The sequence below is a fragment of the Chiloscyllium plagiosum genome, unplaced genomic scaffold (assembly GCF_037043375.1).
Source record: "Chiloscyllium plagiosum isolate Xiang-an unplaced genomic scaffold, Cpla_swu_hap1 HiC_scaffold_37, whole genome shotgun sequence".
NCBI lineage: Eukaryota > Metazoa > Chordata > Chondrichthyes > Orectolobiformes > Hemiscylliidae > Chiloscyllium > Chiloscyllium plagiosum.
This window is the reverse complement of record NW_028270175.1, coordinates 91,847,212-91,866,075: the sequence shown is the minus strand read 5'-3', so window position 1 is coordinate 91,866,075 and position 18,864 is coordinate 91,847,212. Positions and strand designations below refer to the sequence as shown.

Here is an 18,864-nt window from a genome sequence, read left to right as displayed (position 1 = left end):
TAGGGAGATCCAGAGGTGAAAGCAAGGACAAGAGTGACTTAAACTCAACTTCTGAGACAGCGCTCCGTACCCTCCCCTTCCCTGAGGGGCAGCTGTTTATCTCCACCTCAGCTTCTTCAACACAAAGACAACCAACAACATCGCTAACCCTGCTGCTCGACACTTTTTAATGAACATGTTTCCCGCCTCAGTCGACCCTCTGTGTGGAGTTTGCACATTATCCCCGTGTCAGAGTGGGTTTCCTCCGGGTGCTCCGGTTTCCTCCCACAATCCCAAAAAAAATGTGCAGGTTAGGTGAATTGATCATGCAAAATTGCCCGTAGTGTTAGGTGAAGGGGTAAATGTAGGGGAATGGGTTAGGTTCGATTGCGCTTCGGCGGGTCGGTGTTTCCACAGTAAATAATCCAATCTTATTGTTTATAAATTGAACTGATGCATACAGTCCGTGGGATGGTGCCTTTTCTCACTAGCTCCTTAGTTGTGAGAAATATTGAAATGTACCCCTGTAACCCCCCCCCCCCCCCCCCCCATCCCGTGGGATAAGTATGGACAAAACTGTGCTACCCTTCGTCTGTTACCATAGCGATAGGCTGCTCCATCTCTGAAACACTGAACTTAAATGAGAAAATCCCGGATAGATTGATTAATGAGTGAATTTAATCGATTGACGGATTTGGCTAAAGGGATATTTCAGCACATTCTTCAACTGCTGTCTGAACTTAGTCTGGGTCACGGCATAAATCGCGGTGTTTGAACAGCAACTGATGAGCTGCAGCATGAAGCCCAATTCACGCACAAAGGGATATAGATCCAAAGACTGATATGCAATCCCCCACATCCGATACGATATAGAATACACCATTAATGTTGACCATAACAGAATGAAATTGGCCGAGATCACAAAAAGTAAAATGATGGATTTTTTTCGGTTTCTCATTTCTGTATCAGACTGAGCGTCCCCTTTGGTGTGAGCCCGGAGTCTTCTGCGGGCTGTACTGGTCACTAGAATGTGCCTGACGGTGAGAACATTGAGCAGCAGAATCAGGAGAAATGGGAGAGCAGGAGTTAGAACGTGGTGGAGGAACTCGATTATGACCCAGACACGGGAGAAATAAATTGTAAATGCTACATCACAAAACCAGGGGTCGTTCCCCAGCCAATACGAAGCTGAGAGCATAAAATACCAGAAAATGTTCTTTAAACAGCTCAGCACAGTCACTGTTCCCAGAACCACAGCCGCCGTTTTCACACTGCAATATTTATTTTTCAGCTTCTGGCAACAAATGGCCACAAACCGATCAAACGTGAATGTGACGGTGAACCAAACAGAGCAGTCAGTGGCTGCATAAAGCAGGGCGGCGTGGATATTACACACAGGGATGTCCAACAGGAAATAAAACTTTTCCTTATAAACAATGGGAATGTGTCTCAGTATCAGGTCGAGGATAATGACCAGGAGATCCGCCACTGACATGGCCCCCAGGTAACGTCTGACACATGGAGACAATCCACAATCTTTATTAAGCAGGACGTAGATCGTCACTACGTTAACTGTGAGAAAGGAAAACAAACACATTATGCATCAGCCTGGAGGCAAAGTAAACAGTATGTTTGGGGATGCAGTAAGATTTTCGAATGTGTCACTGTATTCAGAGATTTATTAAAATAATTGGAGCTGGAATAAGAACTGCGAAGGTCTGAATTACTCACAAAAATGTTTCATAAAAAACAAGAAACCCTCCATCCTCAAACATACAGAGACTCATCCATAAGAACAGGTGGTTTCTAGAATATTCCTACACACTCGTTCACTCGAAAGCAGACACAGGTCACTTCTTTCCAGTTCCTGACACAGAGGGTGAAAAAGTCGCAAGCATTCCCTCCCAGTTACATAAGGTAAAAAAATGGAGTTTGGAATTTCTGCCTTTTAATCGAAATTGTGGTCGATTCAGTGTCGTGAAGAAATGTAAACGCAGGAAAACGTATTCACAACTTTAACTGCCTGGGCGGACATCAGAACAGTGTCTTCTTCTCCGTAGAACAGGATCTCTTCCCTCGGCATTTTATATTTTGATCAATTCACTGACGTCCGGCCATTCACAAATAATGTCAGGGATAGAATGTTTCTGGGAAGATAAGTTACCGAATGTTGGGATGCAATGTTCCAGGAAATGTCAGTTATAGAATGTTGGGTACATAATGTTCCGGGGAATGTCGGGTAAAGAATGCTGTGTGCCGAATGTCCTGGGGAACTCCTTGCCCCAGATGCATCTGTCCCTAACAGTATCTGTAGGAGCATACAGCAAACAGTCCTGGAGGAGGGAAATTCTCAGCCTCATATTGAAGATACTGCCCACTGTGTTATGTGGCACTACCTCCTGTGAAGTAGGACATACTTCTGAAGGACCGAGCAAATGGTCAGTCGATGAGGCACAGTGGGAAAGCAACAGCTGCAGCATCAATGGCATTCCCTCCATCATAATGTCAGAAATCGGCTATTCACCAATGCTTCCAAAATGTTCTGCAGCATTCCCAACTGCATCTATACTGAACGAGGCTATTCAGCCCATCAAGAGTTTTAAACAGGCACAGAATGAGTCCGTTCAGCCTTTGGAGGCTGTTACTCAGCAATTGTTACACAGGAAATGGAAGGGTTCCTTCAACTTTCAAAGCTCGTACACAGGAATATTGGGAGGCCTGTTCACTGAGTCTGGAGCAGGAGTAGATTATTGATAAATCAGTCTTTATCGTTTTAACAGAAATTACCGACTGCAGTGTCACAGAGGCCAGTGCTGGGGCCTCAACTATTTTCAAACTATATCAACGTTTTAGATCAATGGAACAAATGTATTCACACTAAGATGGGTATAAACTGGAAGTATGAAGAGAAGGTAGAGAATTTCTAATTGGATAAGCAATGGACAACCACTTACCATTTGGAATAGCATAACGTACGACAGTGGGTATTTGCTAACATAATGTACTGTGCATTGGTACACTGCAAACTTCATGGAGTGAGAGACGGAGGGGCCAATCAGAAGGATGGGAATTATAGGCATTGCCAGATCAGCTGAAATGGTGAGTTATATAATATTCTCAATCCACCACAGAGGACCATTAGCCGAGAGGAAATATCTGTTCAGCACAGAGCACTTTGTAGATCAAGCTCGGCTCATTCCAAAACAGCAATCTGCTGTGTGCAGAATACTGTACAATCCACAGCAGTGCAGTGACCTGTAAACACCGATTAGATATCTGTCCAGCACAGGGAGCTACGAATACCACAGCAGTGCATTGATCTATAAAATGGACTAGATATCTATGCAGCACAGGGAGCTGTGCAGAGCACAGCAATGAATTGATTATAAACCCGGACTAGATATCTGTCCAGCACCGGGAGCTGTGCAAACCACAGCAGTGCATTGATCTATAAGCCCGACCTAGATATCTGTCCAGCACTCGGAGATATGCAGACCACAGCATTAAAATAGTTTCCATTCCACTCTGAGTGAAGCACTTTGGAAGAGGTTCAGGTGAAGTTCATTTCCCTTGCTCTACCTTTCAATATGTTTTCATGTACTCTTCCAAATTATCGTGAGAATTGTATGCAAAGTCCTGAAACAAACTCAATTGTAGCACACAGGGCAGCAATGGGCATGTTCATTCCCTTTCGTTCATATCTGAGGGACAGCATTACCAGATATCGGTTAAAGGTGTTCTGAGGTTCCAAAGTCATTCTTTGTGTAAGGAAACAGCTGTAACATGTCCCAAAGACGGCAGCAGGGGAGAAATGTTCCGGCCAAAACGTCTCTGCTCCGTCCACTCATTGTGTCTCTTCGCTATTCTATTTTCTGAAGGGCTTCCTTTTCCCAAACCTCCACATTTTCAAAGTTACTCCGATGGGTATAGAGGAAGAGAGTCCCAGAACGGTGGCTGATGTGGCGAGGAGGGACCTCGACGTTTGAAGCACAGTGTGGTATGGGGTTGAGGCCCATGAGGTCTAGACACTGTTCCCAGTAAGGTCTGGAGACTGGGACGGTGCAGTCGGAAGATTGGTCCTGGGTGCAGCCTGGAGACTGGCCCAGAGCAGTCTGGAGGCTGGGCCCAGTGGCGCTTGGAGACTGGGCCTGGAGTAGCCTGGAGACTGGGCCCGGTGTGGTGTGGATACTGTGCTGAATACGGCCTAGAGACAGGCCCAGTGCGGTCTTACGACCTTGCCTGGGCAGCCCGGGTGTGGTCTGGAGACGGGGACGGTGTCGCCTGGAGACTGGGCCCAGTGCTGTCTGGAAACTTGGTCAGAGCAGTCTAAAGATTGGGCCCTGTGCGGTCTGGAGACAGGAAATGTTGAGAGACAAGTCAAGTGCTGTTGGAAATCAGAGCTCAGTGCGATCTGGAGACTGGTCCCGATATAATCTGGAGACTGGTCCCGCAGAGGCCTGCAGCCTCTGCCCCATGTGATCTACAGACTGGACCTGCTGCAGTCTGGAGACTGGGCCCTGTGCGATCAGACAGGAGACTGGGACAAGTGCAGCCTGTGCCCAGTGCAGCCGGACTGGGCCCAGTGTGGACTTAAGAGTGGGCCCAGTGTAGTCTGTAGGTTTGGCTCAGTGTGGTCTGGAGACGTGGCCCTGTGAGGTCTGGAGACGACGCCCGGTATGGTCTGGAGAATGGGTATAATGTGGTCTGGAGAAAGGGCTTAGTGTGCTTCACACACTGGGACTGTTCCGATCTGGCGAGTGGGATGGGTGCTGTCGTTAGACTGAGCCCAGTCGTGCCTGGAGTCTGAGTCTGGTGCGGTCTGGTGACTGGGCCCGCTGTGGTCTGGAGACTAGATCTTTTTGTCTGGAAACTGGTCACTGTGTAGTCAGGACATTCAGCCTGGTGTGGTTTGGAAACTGGGCCAAGTGCATCCTGGAGACTGGCTCACTTGTGGTCTGAAGCCAGAGCCCTGTGTGGTCTGGAGACTGGGCCTGGTGCAGTTTAGATATTGGGCCCAGTGTGGCCAGGAGACTTGGCCAAGTGCAGCCTGGACACTGGGCCCGTGTGGTTTGGAAACTGGTGCCTGTGCATTCTAAAGATTGTGTCTGGTGCAGTCTGGATACTGGGCCCAGTGCAGTCTGGAGGCTGGGTCCGGTGCAGTCTGGAGACTCAGCACAGCAAAGTCTGGAGACGAGGACTGGTGCAGTCTCGAGACTCGGTCCGATGTCGTCAGGACACTGGGCCCCATGTGATCTGGTGACTTGGCTTAGTGAGGTCTGGAGACTGGGCCGTGTGTGTGGCCTGGAGACTGGGCCCGCCATGGTCTGGAGACTGAATCCAGTACAGCCTGGATACTGGGCCTGGTGGTGTCTGGACAGAAGACATAGTGTTGTCAGGAGAGTCAGCCCACTGTGCTGTAGAGACTGGGCCCAGTGTGGTCTAGTAACTGGACCTGATGCAGTCTAGTTTCTGGGCCCAGTGCAGTCTGGAGACAGGCCCGGTGCTGTCTGGAGACTGAGCCCAGCGCAGTCTGGACACTGGCCCATGCGCGAGCTGGAGAGTGGGCCTGAGGTGGCCTAGAGACTGGGACCAGTGTTATCTGGAGACTGGGCCTGGTTTGACTTGGATACTGAGCCCGGTGCTGTCTGGAAACTTGGCCCTCTGCACAGTGGAGACTGGTCTGGTTGTGGTTTGGCGACTTGGCCCGGAGTGGAGTGGAGACTGTGCCCTCTGCAGTCGGGAGATTGGGCCTTGTGTGGCCTGGAGATTGGACTCAGTGCGGTCTGGAGACTGGGCACAGTGCAGTCTGGAGACTGAGACCCGCGTGGTCTGGTGAGTAGGCTCGGTCTGATCTGGACACTGAGCTGGTGCAGCCTTGAGGGTGGGCCTGGTGCGGTCTGGAGACGAGGTGCAGTGCATGCGTGAGACTGGGCTCAGTGCAGTCTTGTGACTGGGCCTAGTGTGGTCTGAAGAGTGAGCCCAGTGCGACTTGGAGACTGTGCTCTGGAGCTGAACCCAGCGTGCTTTGGAGACTGAAACTGGTGTGGTTGAGAGACTGGTCCCAGTGTGGCCTGGAGACACAGTGCTGGTACAGACTGTAGTTAAAAGGTCTGTAATTCGATTCTGTTCTTTATTTTTCTTTTTTATTATTCTGTTAGATTTTCATTTATGATTCTTCCAAATTTGTATCAATTGCTTAAGAATCTGTACATAGCTATCTTGTACTTAAGATGGCGCCATAACTGAAAACATTGAAAAGTTTCCACTGCATTTATTAAAGTGCACGCGACATTGAAGCAAATTCAATTCAAATGTGAGAGTCACTGTCTTTGATGCCTTTTCCAAACAAAGCTGCTCCTTCTGCAGTGGCATGGGAGTGCCAGCGGAGGGTGGTATTACAACAGTTTAAATACAAATGGCTTGAGACAAACAGAGAGATAGTTCGTGATGAGGAGGGACATTTTGATTCCCTTGTCATTGGATTCACTCAGAAAAGTACTGAAACCCAAATGCTCAGAGACTCAGATGAAGACATACACACATCAATAACACAAAGCTCACATATCCAAGCACACACACACACACACACACACACACTCCCTGATCCTGGTCTCACCTTTATTTCCTCTTGGGAAATAAGGTAATGCAAGTGACTGAGCTGTTAGAGTGGGAGATCTTTGGGACCAGTGACCGTAATTCTATTAATTTGAAAAAACAAGTTCTGAAAAACAATATGTCTGGTCCACAAGTTAATGTTATAAACAACGGATAGGCCAATTGTGATCGTATCAGGCAGGAACGTTCGAGAGGTGACTTGGGGAGACTGCCCACATGTAAAGGGAAGTCTGTCAAGTTGGAGTCTTTCAAAGGCGAGGTAGTGAGAGTTCAGCGACAGCACGTGACTATTTGGCACAGCATAGTGTGATTAAAGGCAGTCAGCATGGCTTTGTGAGGGGCAGATCATGCCTCACACACCTTATTGAGTTCTTTGAGGAGGTGTCAAGACAGGTCGACGATGGTCGAGCAGCGGATGTGGTGTATGTGGATTTCAGCAAAGCATTTAATAGGGTTCCACTTGGTAGGCCCATTCATAAAGTCGGGAAGTATGGGATACAGGAAGATTTGGCTATCTGGATTCAGAATTGGCTGGCTGACAGAAGGCAGAGAGTGGTTGTAGATGGAAAGTATTCTGCCTGGAAGACAGTGTTGAGTGGGGTCCCGCAGGGCTCTGTACTTGGGCCTCGGCTCTTTGCAGTTTTTATAAATGACTTGGATGAGGAGGTTGGATAGGTTTTCTAAGAAAGCAAATGGTGTTTTCGCTTTCTTCATTAGGGGGTAGAGTTTAAGAGCCATGAGGTTTTGCTGCAGCTCTACAAGACCATGGTGAGGCCACACTTGGAATATTGTGTCCAGTTCTGGTCGCCCTACTATAGGAAAGATACAGAGGCTTTGGAGAGAGTGCAAAGGTTTACCAAGATGCTGCCTGGACTGGAGAGCTTGCCTTATGAAGATTAGATTAGATTACTTACAGTTTGGAAACAGGCCCTTCGGCCCAACAAGTCTACACCGACCCGCCGAAGCGCAACCCACCCATACCCCTACATTTACCCCTTTAACGTAACACTACGGGCAATTTAGCATGGCCAATTCACCTGACCTGCACATCTTTGTGACTGGGAGGAAACCGGAGCACCCGGAGGAAACCCACGCAGACACGGGGAGAATGTGCAAACTCCACACAGTCAGTCGCCTGAGTCGGGAATTGAACCCGGGTCTCTGGCGCTGTGAGGCAGCAGTGCTAACCACTGGGCCACTGGGCCACCGTGCCGCCCATGAAGAAAGGTTGAATAGGCTCGGCCTTTTCTCTCTGGAGAGAAGGTGGAAGAGAGGAGACCTGACAGATGTGTACAAAATAATGAGAGTCAATAGCCAGAGACTTTTCTCCAGGGCAGGATTGACTGGTATGAGAAGTCATAGTTTGAAGATATTAGGAGGAAGATACAAAGGAGACGTCAGAGGTAGGTTTTTACACAGAGAGTTGTGAATGCATGGAATGCGTTGCCAGCGGTGGTGGTGGAAGCAGAGTCATTGGGGACATTTAAGCGGCTGCTGGACATGCACATGGATAGCAGTGAGTTGAGGGGTGCGTAGTTTGTTACTATATTTTACATTAGGATTAAATCTCGGCACAGCATCGTGCGCCAAAGGGCCTATTCTGTGCTGTACTTTTCTATGTTCTATGTTCTATGTTTCTGCTGGTGTGACGGACAATGCTAGCAGGCGTACATGACAGGACATGACAGGGGATACTGAGGCTCAATCAAGAAAAAGAAGGGGGGAAATGTCAGGTATAGGAAGTGGGGATCAAGGGAATCAGTTGAGCGTACGGATTGTAGGAGAACACTTACCAGGTAAATCAGGAGGGCAAAAAGGTCCCATGAGATAACTTTGGCTGATAAGGATAAGGAGAATGGAAAGAGATTCTGCAAATATATTAAAGGCAAAAGAGCAACTGGGGAGAGAATAGGCTCCCTAAAAAATCAAGCAGCCATCTATGTGTGGTTCCACAGTAGATGAATTAGGTTAATTGGATTTTTGTCACATGAGGACAGTGAAAGGTTTACAAGTCATCACATGTGACGCAATCTAATGTACAAAGTTCCCCTCGCTCCCCCAAGTTACAGAATTTTTGTACAACGTAGAAAAATAAAAAAAACAAAGTTAAAATGTAAACATTATTACTCTTCCGATCGAAGTGGAAGAACACATAAGCAGAGTTAACAGTTCAACAACACGGTACATAAGACACTGACCATGCTAGGTTCACACTCCTTACAAGGACTAAACCTCCCCACACTCTTCTGCCTTACAGCCTGTTCTTGCTCGATGGGTGAGGGCCCACATGAATATATCACATCGATATTTACTATGGGGAAAGACATGGAAGCGAGGGACCTCAGGGAAATAATTCCATGTAGTGAGATTTTGAAACGATGCCACATTACTGAAGAGGAAGTGCTGGAGATCTGACAATGCATAACCGTAGATAAATACCCAGGGCCTGTTCGAATGTATCCCACATTATTGTAAGAACCTGGAGAGGAAATTACGGGGCCCCTTGCTGAGGTGGTTATCTCATTCCTCAGTGGTCTGAGGAAGGTTCATTAGATCTGAAACGTTAACTCTGATTTCTCTGCACAGATACTGCCAGACCTGCTGAGCTTCTCCATTCTGTTCTGGTTGCTGTTCGCGATTTACGGCATCCATAGCTCTTTCACATTTTATTTGTATGATTGCATGAGGACTGGAAGACAGCTAGATGTTGTGACATTATATTTAAAAAGACTGCAAAGAAAAGCCAGGAAACTATAGACCAGTAAGAGGTCTGATTTCAGGGATGGCTGCATGTTCGGAGGAGATTCTGAGAGGCAGGACCTCCATGCATTTGGAAAGGCAAGGATTCATCTTGGACAGCCAGCACAGCTTTGTGTGGGGGAAATAGGGCTTCAAATATTGAGTGAAATGTTTCAAGAGGTGATCAGGAAGGTAGATGAAGTTAAATCACCATACGTAGTCGACATTGAACTTAGGTATTCCCAAACAGAATTCCGCATGGTAGACTGGTTTATAAGGTTAGCTCACAGGGGATCAGGGAGAGATACAAAATTCGCTTGACAGTAGGAGACAGAGCGTGCTGGGAGAGATTTCTTATGACCAGTGGTGTGCCACAGGAACTAGTGCTGGGTGCACTGTTGTTGGGTGTTATAAATGATTTGGATGAGTATATACGAAACATAGATAGTAAGTTTGGAGACTCTGCCAAAATTGCTGACACCATGTATCGTAACGAACGTCACTTGAAAGGAAAATAAGATCATGATCAACTGGGCTAGTGGGCTGACGATTTGCAGATGGAGTTTCATGCAGGTACATTTGAGTTGTTCCATTTTGTTAGACAAACCAGAACAGTGTTACACAGTTAACAGGGTTGTGCCTTGTGGAATGTTGTCATTCAGAGAGTCTAGGGATGCAGGAAGATAGTTGCTTGAAAGTGGCGTTCCGGGTAGACAGGATGTTATTGAAGGCAATAAGTACGCATACCTTCATCAGTCTGAGTTCTGAGTAGAGGAATTGGGATATCATGTTGTGACTGTACAAGAGAATAGTAAGGCCACATTTGAAATACTGAGTACAATTCATGTTGCCCTGCTATAGGATGCATGTTACAAACTGGAAACGGTGCAAAAGTATGTAAAATGACGTGATGGAGACTGGAGGTTTTGAGATATAAGAATAGCCTGGATAGGCTGGGAATTCTTGCCCAATTGTGTAAGAGGCTGAGGATGACCTTACAGAGGGTTATAAAATAATGAGCGGCGTGGATAGAGTGAATTGCCATGGACTTTTCCCAGGGAAAAGGTGCCCAAAACCAAATCGCACAGATTTAAGGGGAGAGACCTAAAAGGGATCTAAGAGGTAAATGTTTCGCACAGACTGTGCTGTGTATATGTAATGAGCTGTCAGAGAACGTGATACAGGGAAATACAATTACAACACGTAAAAGAAAATTGGATGGGTACATGAACAGGAAAGTGTTTGAAGGGTATGTGTCAAATATAGACAAATAGGATTAGTTCAGTTCCGAAAACCATGTGAACATGGACAAGTTGGGCCAAAGGGTCTTTTGCATATTGTGTGACTTTCAGCCTCCATGACTTTATAACTCTTCATTCATCACCAATTCGTTTGTGCACTCAATTCATTTCTCGATCGAACGTATCTTACTTTGAAAAGAGAATTCCTAAAACTGACGTAGTAATGTAGACCACAGCAGCAGCAGCAGAATTTTATTCAAATATGAACGATAATCGTTTTGCCCATGATATTCCCTCAGTCTACCATAACCACCAAGCTGATCCATGGTTCAGTGACGAGTGTGGTTGAACATGTTGGGGGTTGAATCATGTGTACAGAAACCTGATGACAGCCCACTAAAGCGACCACACTTTACTGCCTGAATTCCAAACAGCAGAACGAATACCTGATGGGGGCAGCACGGTGGCTCAGTGCTTAGCACTGCTGCCTCACAGCGCCAGGTACCTGGGTTTCATTCCGGCCTCGGGCGACTATCTGTGTGCAGCTTGCACATTCTCCCTGTGTCTGCATTTGGTTTCCTCCAGGTGCTCCAGTTTTCTCCCACAATCCAAAGATGTGCAGTTTAGGTGAATTGGCCATGCTAAATTGCCTTTGGGATTAGGGAAGTATAGGTTAGTTGCATTACCAGGGGTAAATATAGGGGAATGAGTCTGGTGGGATACTCTTCGGAGGATCAGTGTAGACTTGTAGGGCCGAAGGGCCTGTTCCTACACAGTTGGGATTCTAATTCTAAAGACAGAGATGAATGATGTCAAGACTAACAGATAAAATCGAAGCTCTGTAGATTTGCTGCATCCAGTCATAACGGTTGATGGACGAATAAACAACTTACAGGTGGAGAGGACCCCACAAATATCCACATCCTAAATAATGGAACAGACCTGTATATCAGTGTAAAATACAAGGTCTAGTATCTGTACCATCCTCAGCCAGAAGCGTTGAGTTGATGTTCCAACTCACCCGCCCCATGATGCCCACAGAATCACAGAAGCCAGTCTTAAACCAATACGAATCACTGCATGTGACATGAAGAAACCGATGAACACAGTAGATAAGACAAACGCAACTGGTCCTACCACAAGTTCTGCAATCGGACTGAAGACTTGTGCTAATCAACAAGCCGTGTACCTGGGGAAGCTGTTTCATTCCAGCTCCGACTCTGACGTCACTCTGGCAATGTTGAAAATTACTCAACTATGTCCAGTTCCCTTAGAGGAGAATAATGACAATCATACTAATTAAACCCCTCAGTTCTACTACGATATTCAAACAGGTGGGAGTTCTTTCTGACAGAGTTGTCAAGCAGCACAGAAATAACCTGCTCAGTGTGGATTCCGGTAGGTCCCCATATGGAGATGCTGTTTAGGAAATGTCACTGGATTACTTTTTCAGACCAGGCTAATGCTCTGGCGGCTGGTGGACGTTAAAAACAATTAATAAAATATCGAGATCTAAAATCTGTTGTCAGTAGTAGTGACCCTGAAGCCAATGTAGATTATAAATGTACTTTCAGGAAGCAAATCTCACAAACTTTCCTGGTTTGGCCTAAAAGTGACTCCACACACAGACATGTGATAAACTCTTCAATGATCTCTGAAACGGCCAAAACGATTCTCAATTGTATCAAACTGCTCCGAGGTCTTGACGGATAAAACCAGAGATAACACACAACCCAGCCTCAGCAACGGTAAACGGAACGGGAAGCACAGTCCTGTCGACCCTGCAGAGACCTCCTTCCTAATATCGGAGAGCGTGTTACAGCATTTACAGAGCTTTCCCACAGACTGCACAGAAACATCTGGAAAGGAGTAGGTCATACAACACGTGAGCCTTCCCCATTCTAGGTCTTGATGAAACATTTCCACAATGCACTTTTCCCACACACTGTACACATTCCTTAATGCGATTAACTTAGGGATGCTGTAAAATAGAAACTGCAGTCGTCCCTTTGGTCTTTTAAGTTTTCTATCAAATTCAATATAATGGTGGCTGACCCTTTATTTCCAAACAATACTCCTGCTCTCTCACCATCACTTTAATGTCCAGAAATCATTATTTGTATTCAGCGCTTTTCCTTCCAGAGATTTATGTGGGAGAAAATTCCGCAGATTCACCAGTCTCTGAGTGCAAACATTTATTCTGAGCTAAGTGGCGTTTCTGTAACAAACACTGTGGCCGTTTGTTTTAGACGTCCCAGCCAGGGGAATTATCGTCTCTGCTTACAATCTGTCTCACCCTGTCAGAGTATTATATATGTCACTGGGATCTACCGTCATTTCCCTAACCCCATAGAATACAATCCCAGCCACCCTGCTCTCACAACAAAGCTCTCATCCCAAAGATCAGTATGGTCATCCTTCACTGCTCTCCCTCAATGTCAGGTTTTCCTTTATTTGTTAAGGAGACCAAAACTGCACACAGTACTGCACAATGTTTGATATTGGGTCTCACCAAGGTAAGAGACAGTAAGACAATTTTACTCCTGTACTCAAATCCCCTTGAAATGAAGATCAACACACCACTGATCTTCCCAACTGCTTCCTGTGCGTTAACATTGTGTTCAGTGACTAGTGTAAAGGAGATACAGATCCTTTTCAGTGTTACAGTTACCCAATTGGTGGACTTTTATACATCCTCCTCACTCACTCACAATCCAACATCGGTTAGTGCTGTCAGCAGAAGCGGAAATGTTGCATTTAATTCCCTTAGACACACGTTTGCTGTGTATTGGGAATAGCCGAGTCCCAAACACCAATTCCTGAAACAACCCACAGGCGTCCACTCCATGCAAAGATTGTGTAATTCCTACTCACCGTTCCCGGTCAATTCTTCCATTCTAAAACCCCAATCCCTCTCCCCAATGACAGGGGGGACCCGGCAGATCCATGTACACCACCGGAAATCCCGCTACACAGAGAAAATAAGAATAGACCCTTCAGTTGACCTGCTGAGGGCAAAAACGCTGCATTCACCTCATCCATCGCAGATATCCTCCGTCACCGAATGGTGACATTGATGTCGACAGATAATAAATATGTCAAACACTCCTGCATGGAAAGTTCTGGGTCATTGAAGCTGAATGAAACTGTGACCCTAACAAGCACTGGCAGCACCATCCTACCACTGGTGTGAAGCTGCAGGTCGTGTTGAAGGAGGTGACACCGCTCTGTGACCAGCTTCCTGTTCAGTTAGAGACCCCGCACACTCTGCTCCTGGGTTCAGTGTAGCCTGGAAAGCTGGTCTTGGAAAACCGTCGATGGATGCAGCAGATCCCTTCCTCACATACACTCACTCCGTGGTTTCAGAGCTTCCCCTCTCTGCAGCCTCTGCTCCATTTTTTTAATCATAATACCGACCCAGATGCTGATCCTGCAGTCACCATGTTCCAGCCAGAGTTGGGTCACCAAATCCTCAGGTCTTCCGGAATGTGTGAGGCATCTCACAGCACAACCTCCACAAACCATTCTCAGTACCTCCACTAACATTTCAATAACAGGAGTCAGTTAGAAGCCTCTTAACCAAACGTTAGATGCCTGATCCTTTATAATAATACGCGAGGGGTTTCCTCGCGTTACTGACTGCACGATCAGCTGACAGGGACAAACACAGGCAGTCAGTAGGTAGGAACAGGCCAAGTTTCATAGATGGCGTTAATGCTTCTGAAACCTCCCTGTCTAACATGAAGCATCACATGGGACACACTGGGTTGTGAATAACAGCTGGGCAGACACCATTTTACAATGCCATCATTCGATACACTGGGAGGCCAAAAACCAAGATCTGGGAAGGATAGAGAGGGGCAAAGAGATTCACATTAAATATAGAAACAGACAACTAATTAACTGAGAACATGTTTTGGACATATGAGGAAAACGGCAAGCGAGTCGGACTAACTGGAGGAGTGAGGCATTGGTGGTAGGGTGTGGGTTCAATCACAAGAATGAGAACATTGAATAAAGAAATTGCCAGATCAGCTGGAATGGTTTGTTACATGAAATTCTGAAACTGCCTCACAGAGCCAGCCAAGACAGTATAAACTGGTACAAGATGTCAGCCCGGAATGGAGAGCTGTGCAGACCATGCCAGTGGACTGCTCCATAAACTGGACTATCTGACCAGCACGGGGAGGATAGCAAACGTTTACCAGTATATTCGTGTTATACTTGCATTGGATAACTAGCTTCTCTTTCGGTCTGAGCAGTAAACACCAATGCAATATTCTCATTTAATACATCTCCCATCTTCTGCGTTTCTGCACATCTGCAGCCTTGCTGATCTTTACGGGGCCCTATTCTCTCCTAGTCACTCTTTTGTTCTTAAAACATTTGCAGAATCCCTTTGAATTCTCCTAAATCCTATTTGCCAAGGCTGCCCCATGTACTCTGTTTGGCCTCGTGATTTCCCACTTAAGAGTATTCTGACTGTCTTTCGATTCTTCTCGGGATTCACTTTGAACCTAGAATTACGAGTCGAAAGGCGACCATGAATCCATTTTCGATTTCGAAAAAAACATCTGGTTCACTGATGTCATTGAAGGAAGCAAACTGCAATCATCACCTGGTCTGGCTTACATCTGACTCCAGACCCACAGTAATCGTGTTGACTCCTAACTGCCCTCCGATATTTATTTATTTATTTATTATTATATATTTTTTTCATTTATTCACCCGTGAATTTTCATGCTGTGAATTAATTTTTAAAAATCATTGCCAACCCGATCCTCCCACCCATCATCGTTGGAGGTACTCACCAGGGCGCGGATGTCCCTGGATATTTTGTTTTCCCTGGCACTGGTGCCATTTTTAAAAGCCGAATGGGCACACATTTTAGCTTTCTCAGTTCGGAGCTGCCCTGCACTTTTTACCCTGAGCAGGACAAATAACGGGCAATTGCACCACAATGTGTCGACAGCGGCTAGGAAGGCCTGGTGGATGGGCTAGAACAGAGGATAACCATACTCTCTCCAGAGGGGCCACTCTATCAGACCCACCGAGCAGAGTCTGAGATCACTAGTCGGCTGAGTGCAGTATCTGCAGTCTGAAGAACGATCTCCTGCACCAGTTGCAGAGACTGTTGGTGAGACTGTGTTCAGAGTAATGGTACAGTATTGGTATTCCAATACAAGAAAGAATGTATCGATCACAGAAGAAATATATTGACATTCGTCCAGATTAGCATCCCAGATGGCAAGATTGTCTGATGAAGAAACTTGTCCTGTGTTCTCTACAGTTTCAAAAGTTGCAAGGTATTCACCATGAAACTTCGAAAAATCACACTGAGGGGACAGATTAACACACGGCATGGACAAAAACAAGCAGGTAAGGTTAGGGAAAATCCCAGGCTATTCCACACATACGTGAAGCAAACAGAATAACTAGAGAACAATTAGGACCAATCAGAAACCAAGAGGACAATCTGTGTATGAAGCTGGTGAACATTGACAGATTGTCACGTGAGAGCTTCACATCTGTTTTACTTGGAGAAGAAGGATGCAGCTACAATTCTGATTAAACATTAAGGGGTGGGGTGGAGACTTGCCTCCCTAATCTCCAACAACATCCTGGGGTGCAAGTAATCTGGACCTGGGAACTTGACAAAATTGCTATCGGTCAAAACCATCAACCAATACCAGCATCTTACATCAATCTACTCAAGTGCTTCGCAGTCGACATTCTCAAAAATATAGACTGCGAAGCACTTGAGTAGGTTGATGTAAGATGCTGGTATTGGTTGATGGTTTTGACCGATAGCAATTTTGTCAAGTTCCCAGGTCCAGATTACTTGTACCCTAGGATGTTGTTGGAGATTAGGGAGGCAAGTTTCCACCCACCCCTAAATTTTTAATTAGAATCTGTCGACAGGAGATAGTCAGCATATCAGGTATAGTCAGCATGATTTGATCAGAGGGAATATATTTTATTTGGGAATGGAAGCCTGCAGCCAGCTGTATTCCTTAGTGACCTGTGCTGGATCATTTTGTTTGTCATTTATGTATATCATTTAGATAAGAATTATAGAAGGCATTGTTAGCAATTTTGTGAATGGTACCAAGTGTAGTTATATTAGATGAGATTACTTACAGTGTGGAAACAGGCCCTTCGGCCCAAGAAGTCCACACCGACCCGCCAAAGCGCAACCCACCCAGACCCATGCCCCTACATTTACCCCTTCAGCTAACACTATGGGCAATTTAGTGTGGCCAATCCACCTAACCTGCATATTTTTGGATTGTGGGAGGAAACTGGAGCATCCGGAGGAAACCCATGCAGTTACGGGGAAAATGTGCAAACTACACACAGAGAGTCGCCTGAGGCAGAAATTGAACCCGGGTCTCTGGCGCTGTGAGGCAGCAGTGCTAACCACTGTGCCACCGTGCCACCCAATACATAATGGACAATAAAGATTACAAAGAGATCTGGATCAATTGGATCAATTACAAATGCACAACATATAAACAAATCTTTTGGTCCAATTCGTTTGTGCCAACCAGACATAGTAAATTAACATAATTGCATTTGCCAACATTTGGCCCAAATCTTCGAAATCCTTCCTATTCGTATACCCATCTAGTTGCCTTTTAAATGTTGTAGTTATACCAGCCTCCACCACTTCCTCTGGCAGCCCATTCCATACATGCACTGCGTGAAAGGTCTACCATCAGATAATTTTTGAAAACTGTCCTCTCTCGTCTCGAACCTCAGTCCTCCAGTTTTGCACTCGCCTATCGTGCGAAAAAGAAATTGACTATTTATCCCAGTCATGGTTTTAGAAACCTCCAGAAGGTGCAAATTTGACTCCAATCAACACGAATGGCTGAACTTTCAGTCATCCTGGACCTAAATTCTGAAATTCAATAGTGACACATCATCCTTTTCCAACAAGGCACAATTCTAAAGCTATTTTAGTAAACTTGTTCAGATCTATTATGAAAAACATCTGTGTGATTTGAACCTCGACGTTTGGGCCCAGAGGTGGGGACTTTACCACCACTCGGCAATAATCCCTAAAGCCAACATCATTCTCCTGCGTTTTTCATCGACCTGTTCTGACATGCATGACACACCTCCGTGACAGGCAGGACTTATGACAATAGACAATAGACTTTTAGACAATTGATGCAGGAGGAGGCCATTCAGCCCTTCGAGCCTGCACCGCCAATCAATATAATCATGGCTGATCATTCCTAATCATTATCCTGTTCCTGCCTTATCTCCATAACCCTTGATTCCACTATCTTTGAGAGCTGTATCCAACTCCTCCTTAAATGAATCCAGAGAGTGGGCCTCCACTGCCCTCTGGGGCAGAGCATTCCATACAGCCACTACTCTCTGGGTGAAGAAGTTTCTCCTCATCTCTGTCCTAAATGGTCTACCCCGTATTTTTAAGCTGTGACCTCTGGTTCAGCACTCACCCATCAGTGGAAATAGGTTTCCTACTGCCAGAGTGTCAAATCTTTTCATAATCTTATACGTCTCAATCAGATCCCCTCTCAATCTTCGAAACTCAAGGGTATACAAGCCCAATCGCTTCAGTCTTTCTGTGTAAGGTAATCCTGCCAGTCCAGGAATTGACCTCGTGAACCTACGCTGCACTCCCCCAATAGCCAGAATGTCTTTTCTCAAATTTGGAGACCAGAACTGCACACAGTACTCCAGGTGTGGTCTCACCAGGGCCCTGTACAGCTGCAGAAGCACCTCTTTGCTTCTTTACTCAATTCGTCTTGTTATAAAGGCCAGCATGCTATTAGCCTTCTTCACTACCTGCTGTACCTGCATGCTTGCCTTCATTGACTGGTGTACAAGAACACCCAGATCTCTCTGTACTGCCCCTTTACATAAATTGCTTCCATTTAGGTAGTAGTCTGCCTTCCTGTTCTAGCTACCAAAATGGATAACCATACATTTATCCACATTGAACTGCTCTGCCATGCATCTGCCCACTCACCTAACTTGTCCAGGTCACCCTGTAATCTCCTATCTTCCTCATCACTTTTCACCCTGCCACCCAGCTTTGTATCATCAGCAAATTTGCTAATGTTATTGCTGATACCATCTTCTATATCATTAACATATATTGTAAAAAGCTGTGGTCTCAGCACGGATCCCTGAGGTACCCCACTTGTCACTGCCTGCCATTCCGAAATGGAGCCATTTATCACTACCCTTTGTTTCCTATTAGCCAACCAATTTTCAATCCAATCTAGTACTTTTCCCCCAATACCATGCACCC

The 18,864-nt window shown here is 45.9% G+C and overlaps 1 protein-coding gene across 1 annotated transcript in view; it reads right to left on the bottom strand.

Annotated features, from left to right (window-relative positions):
* Positions 1-643: 643 nt before the first annotated feature.
* Positions 644-18,864, bottom strand: part of LOC148139869 (putative G protein-coupled receptor 139) — a 38,617-nt gene continuing 20,396 nt past the window's right edge. The window contains exon 2 of the mRNA XM_087980693.1: positions 644-1,551. Within this exon, the coding sequence (XP_087836819.1) occupies positions 644-1,551 (908 nt within the window). The remainder of the gene's footprint in view (positions 1,552-18,864) is intronic.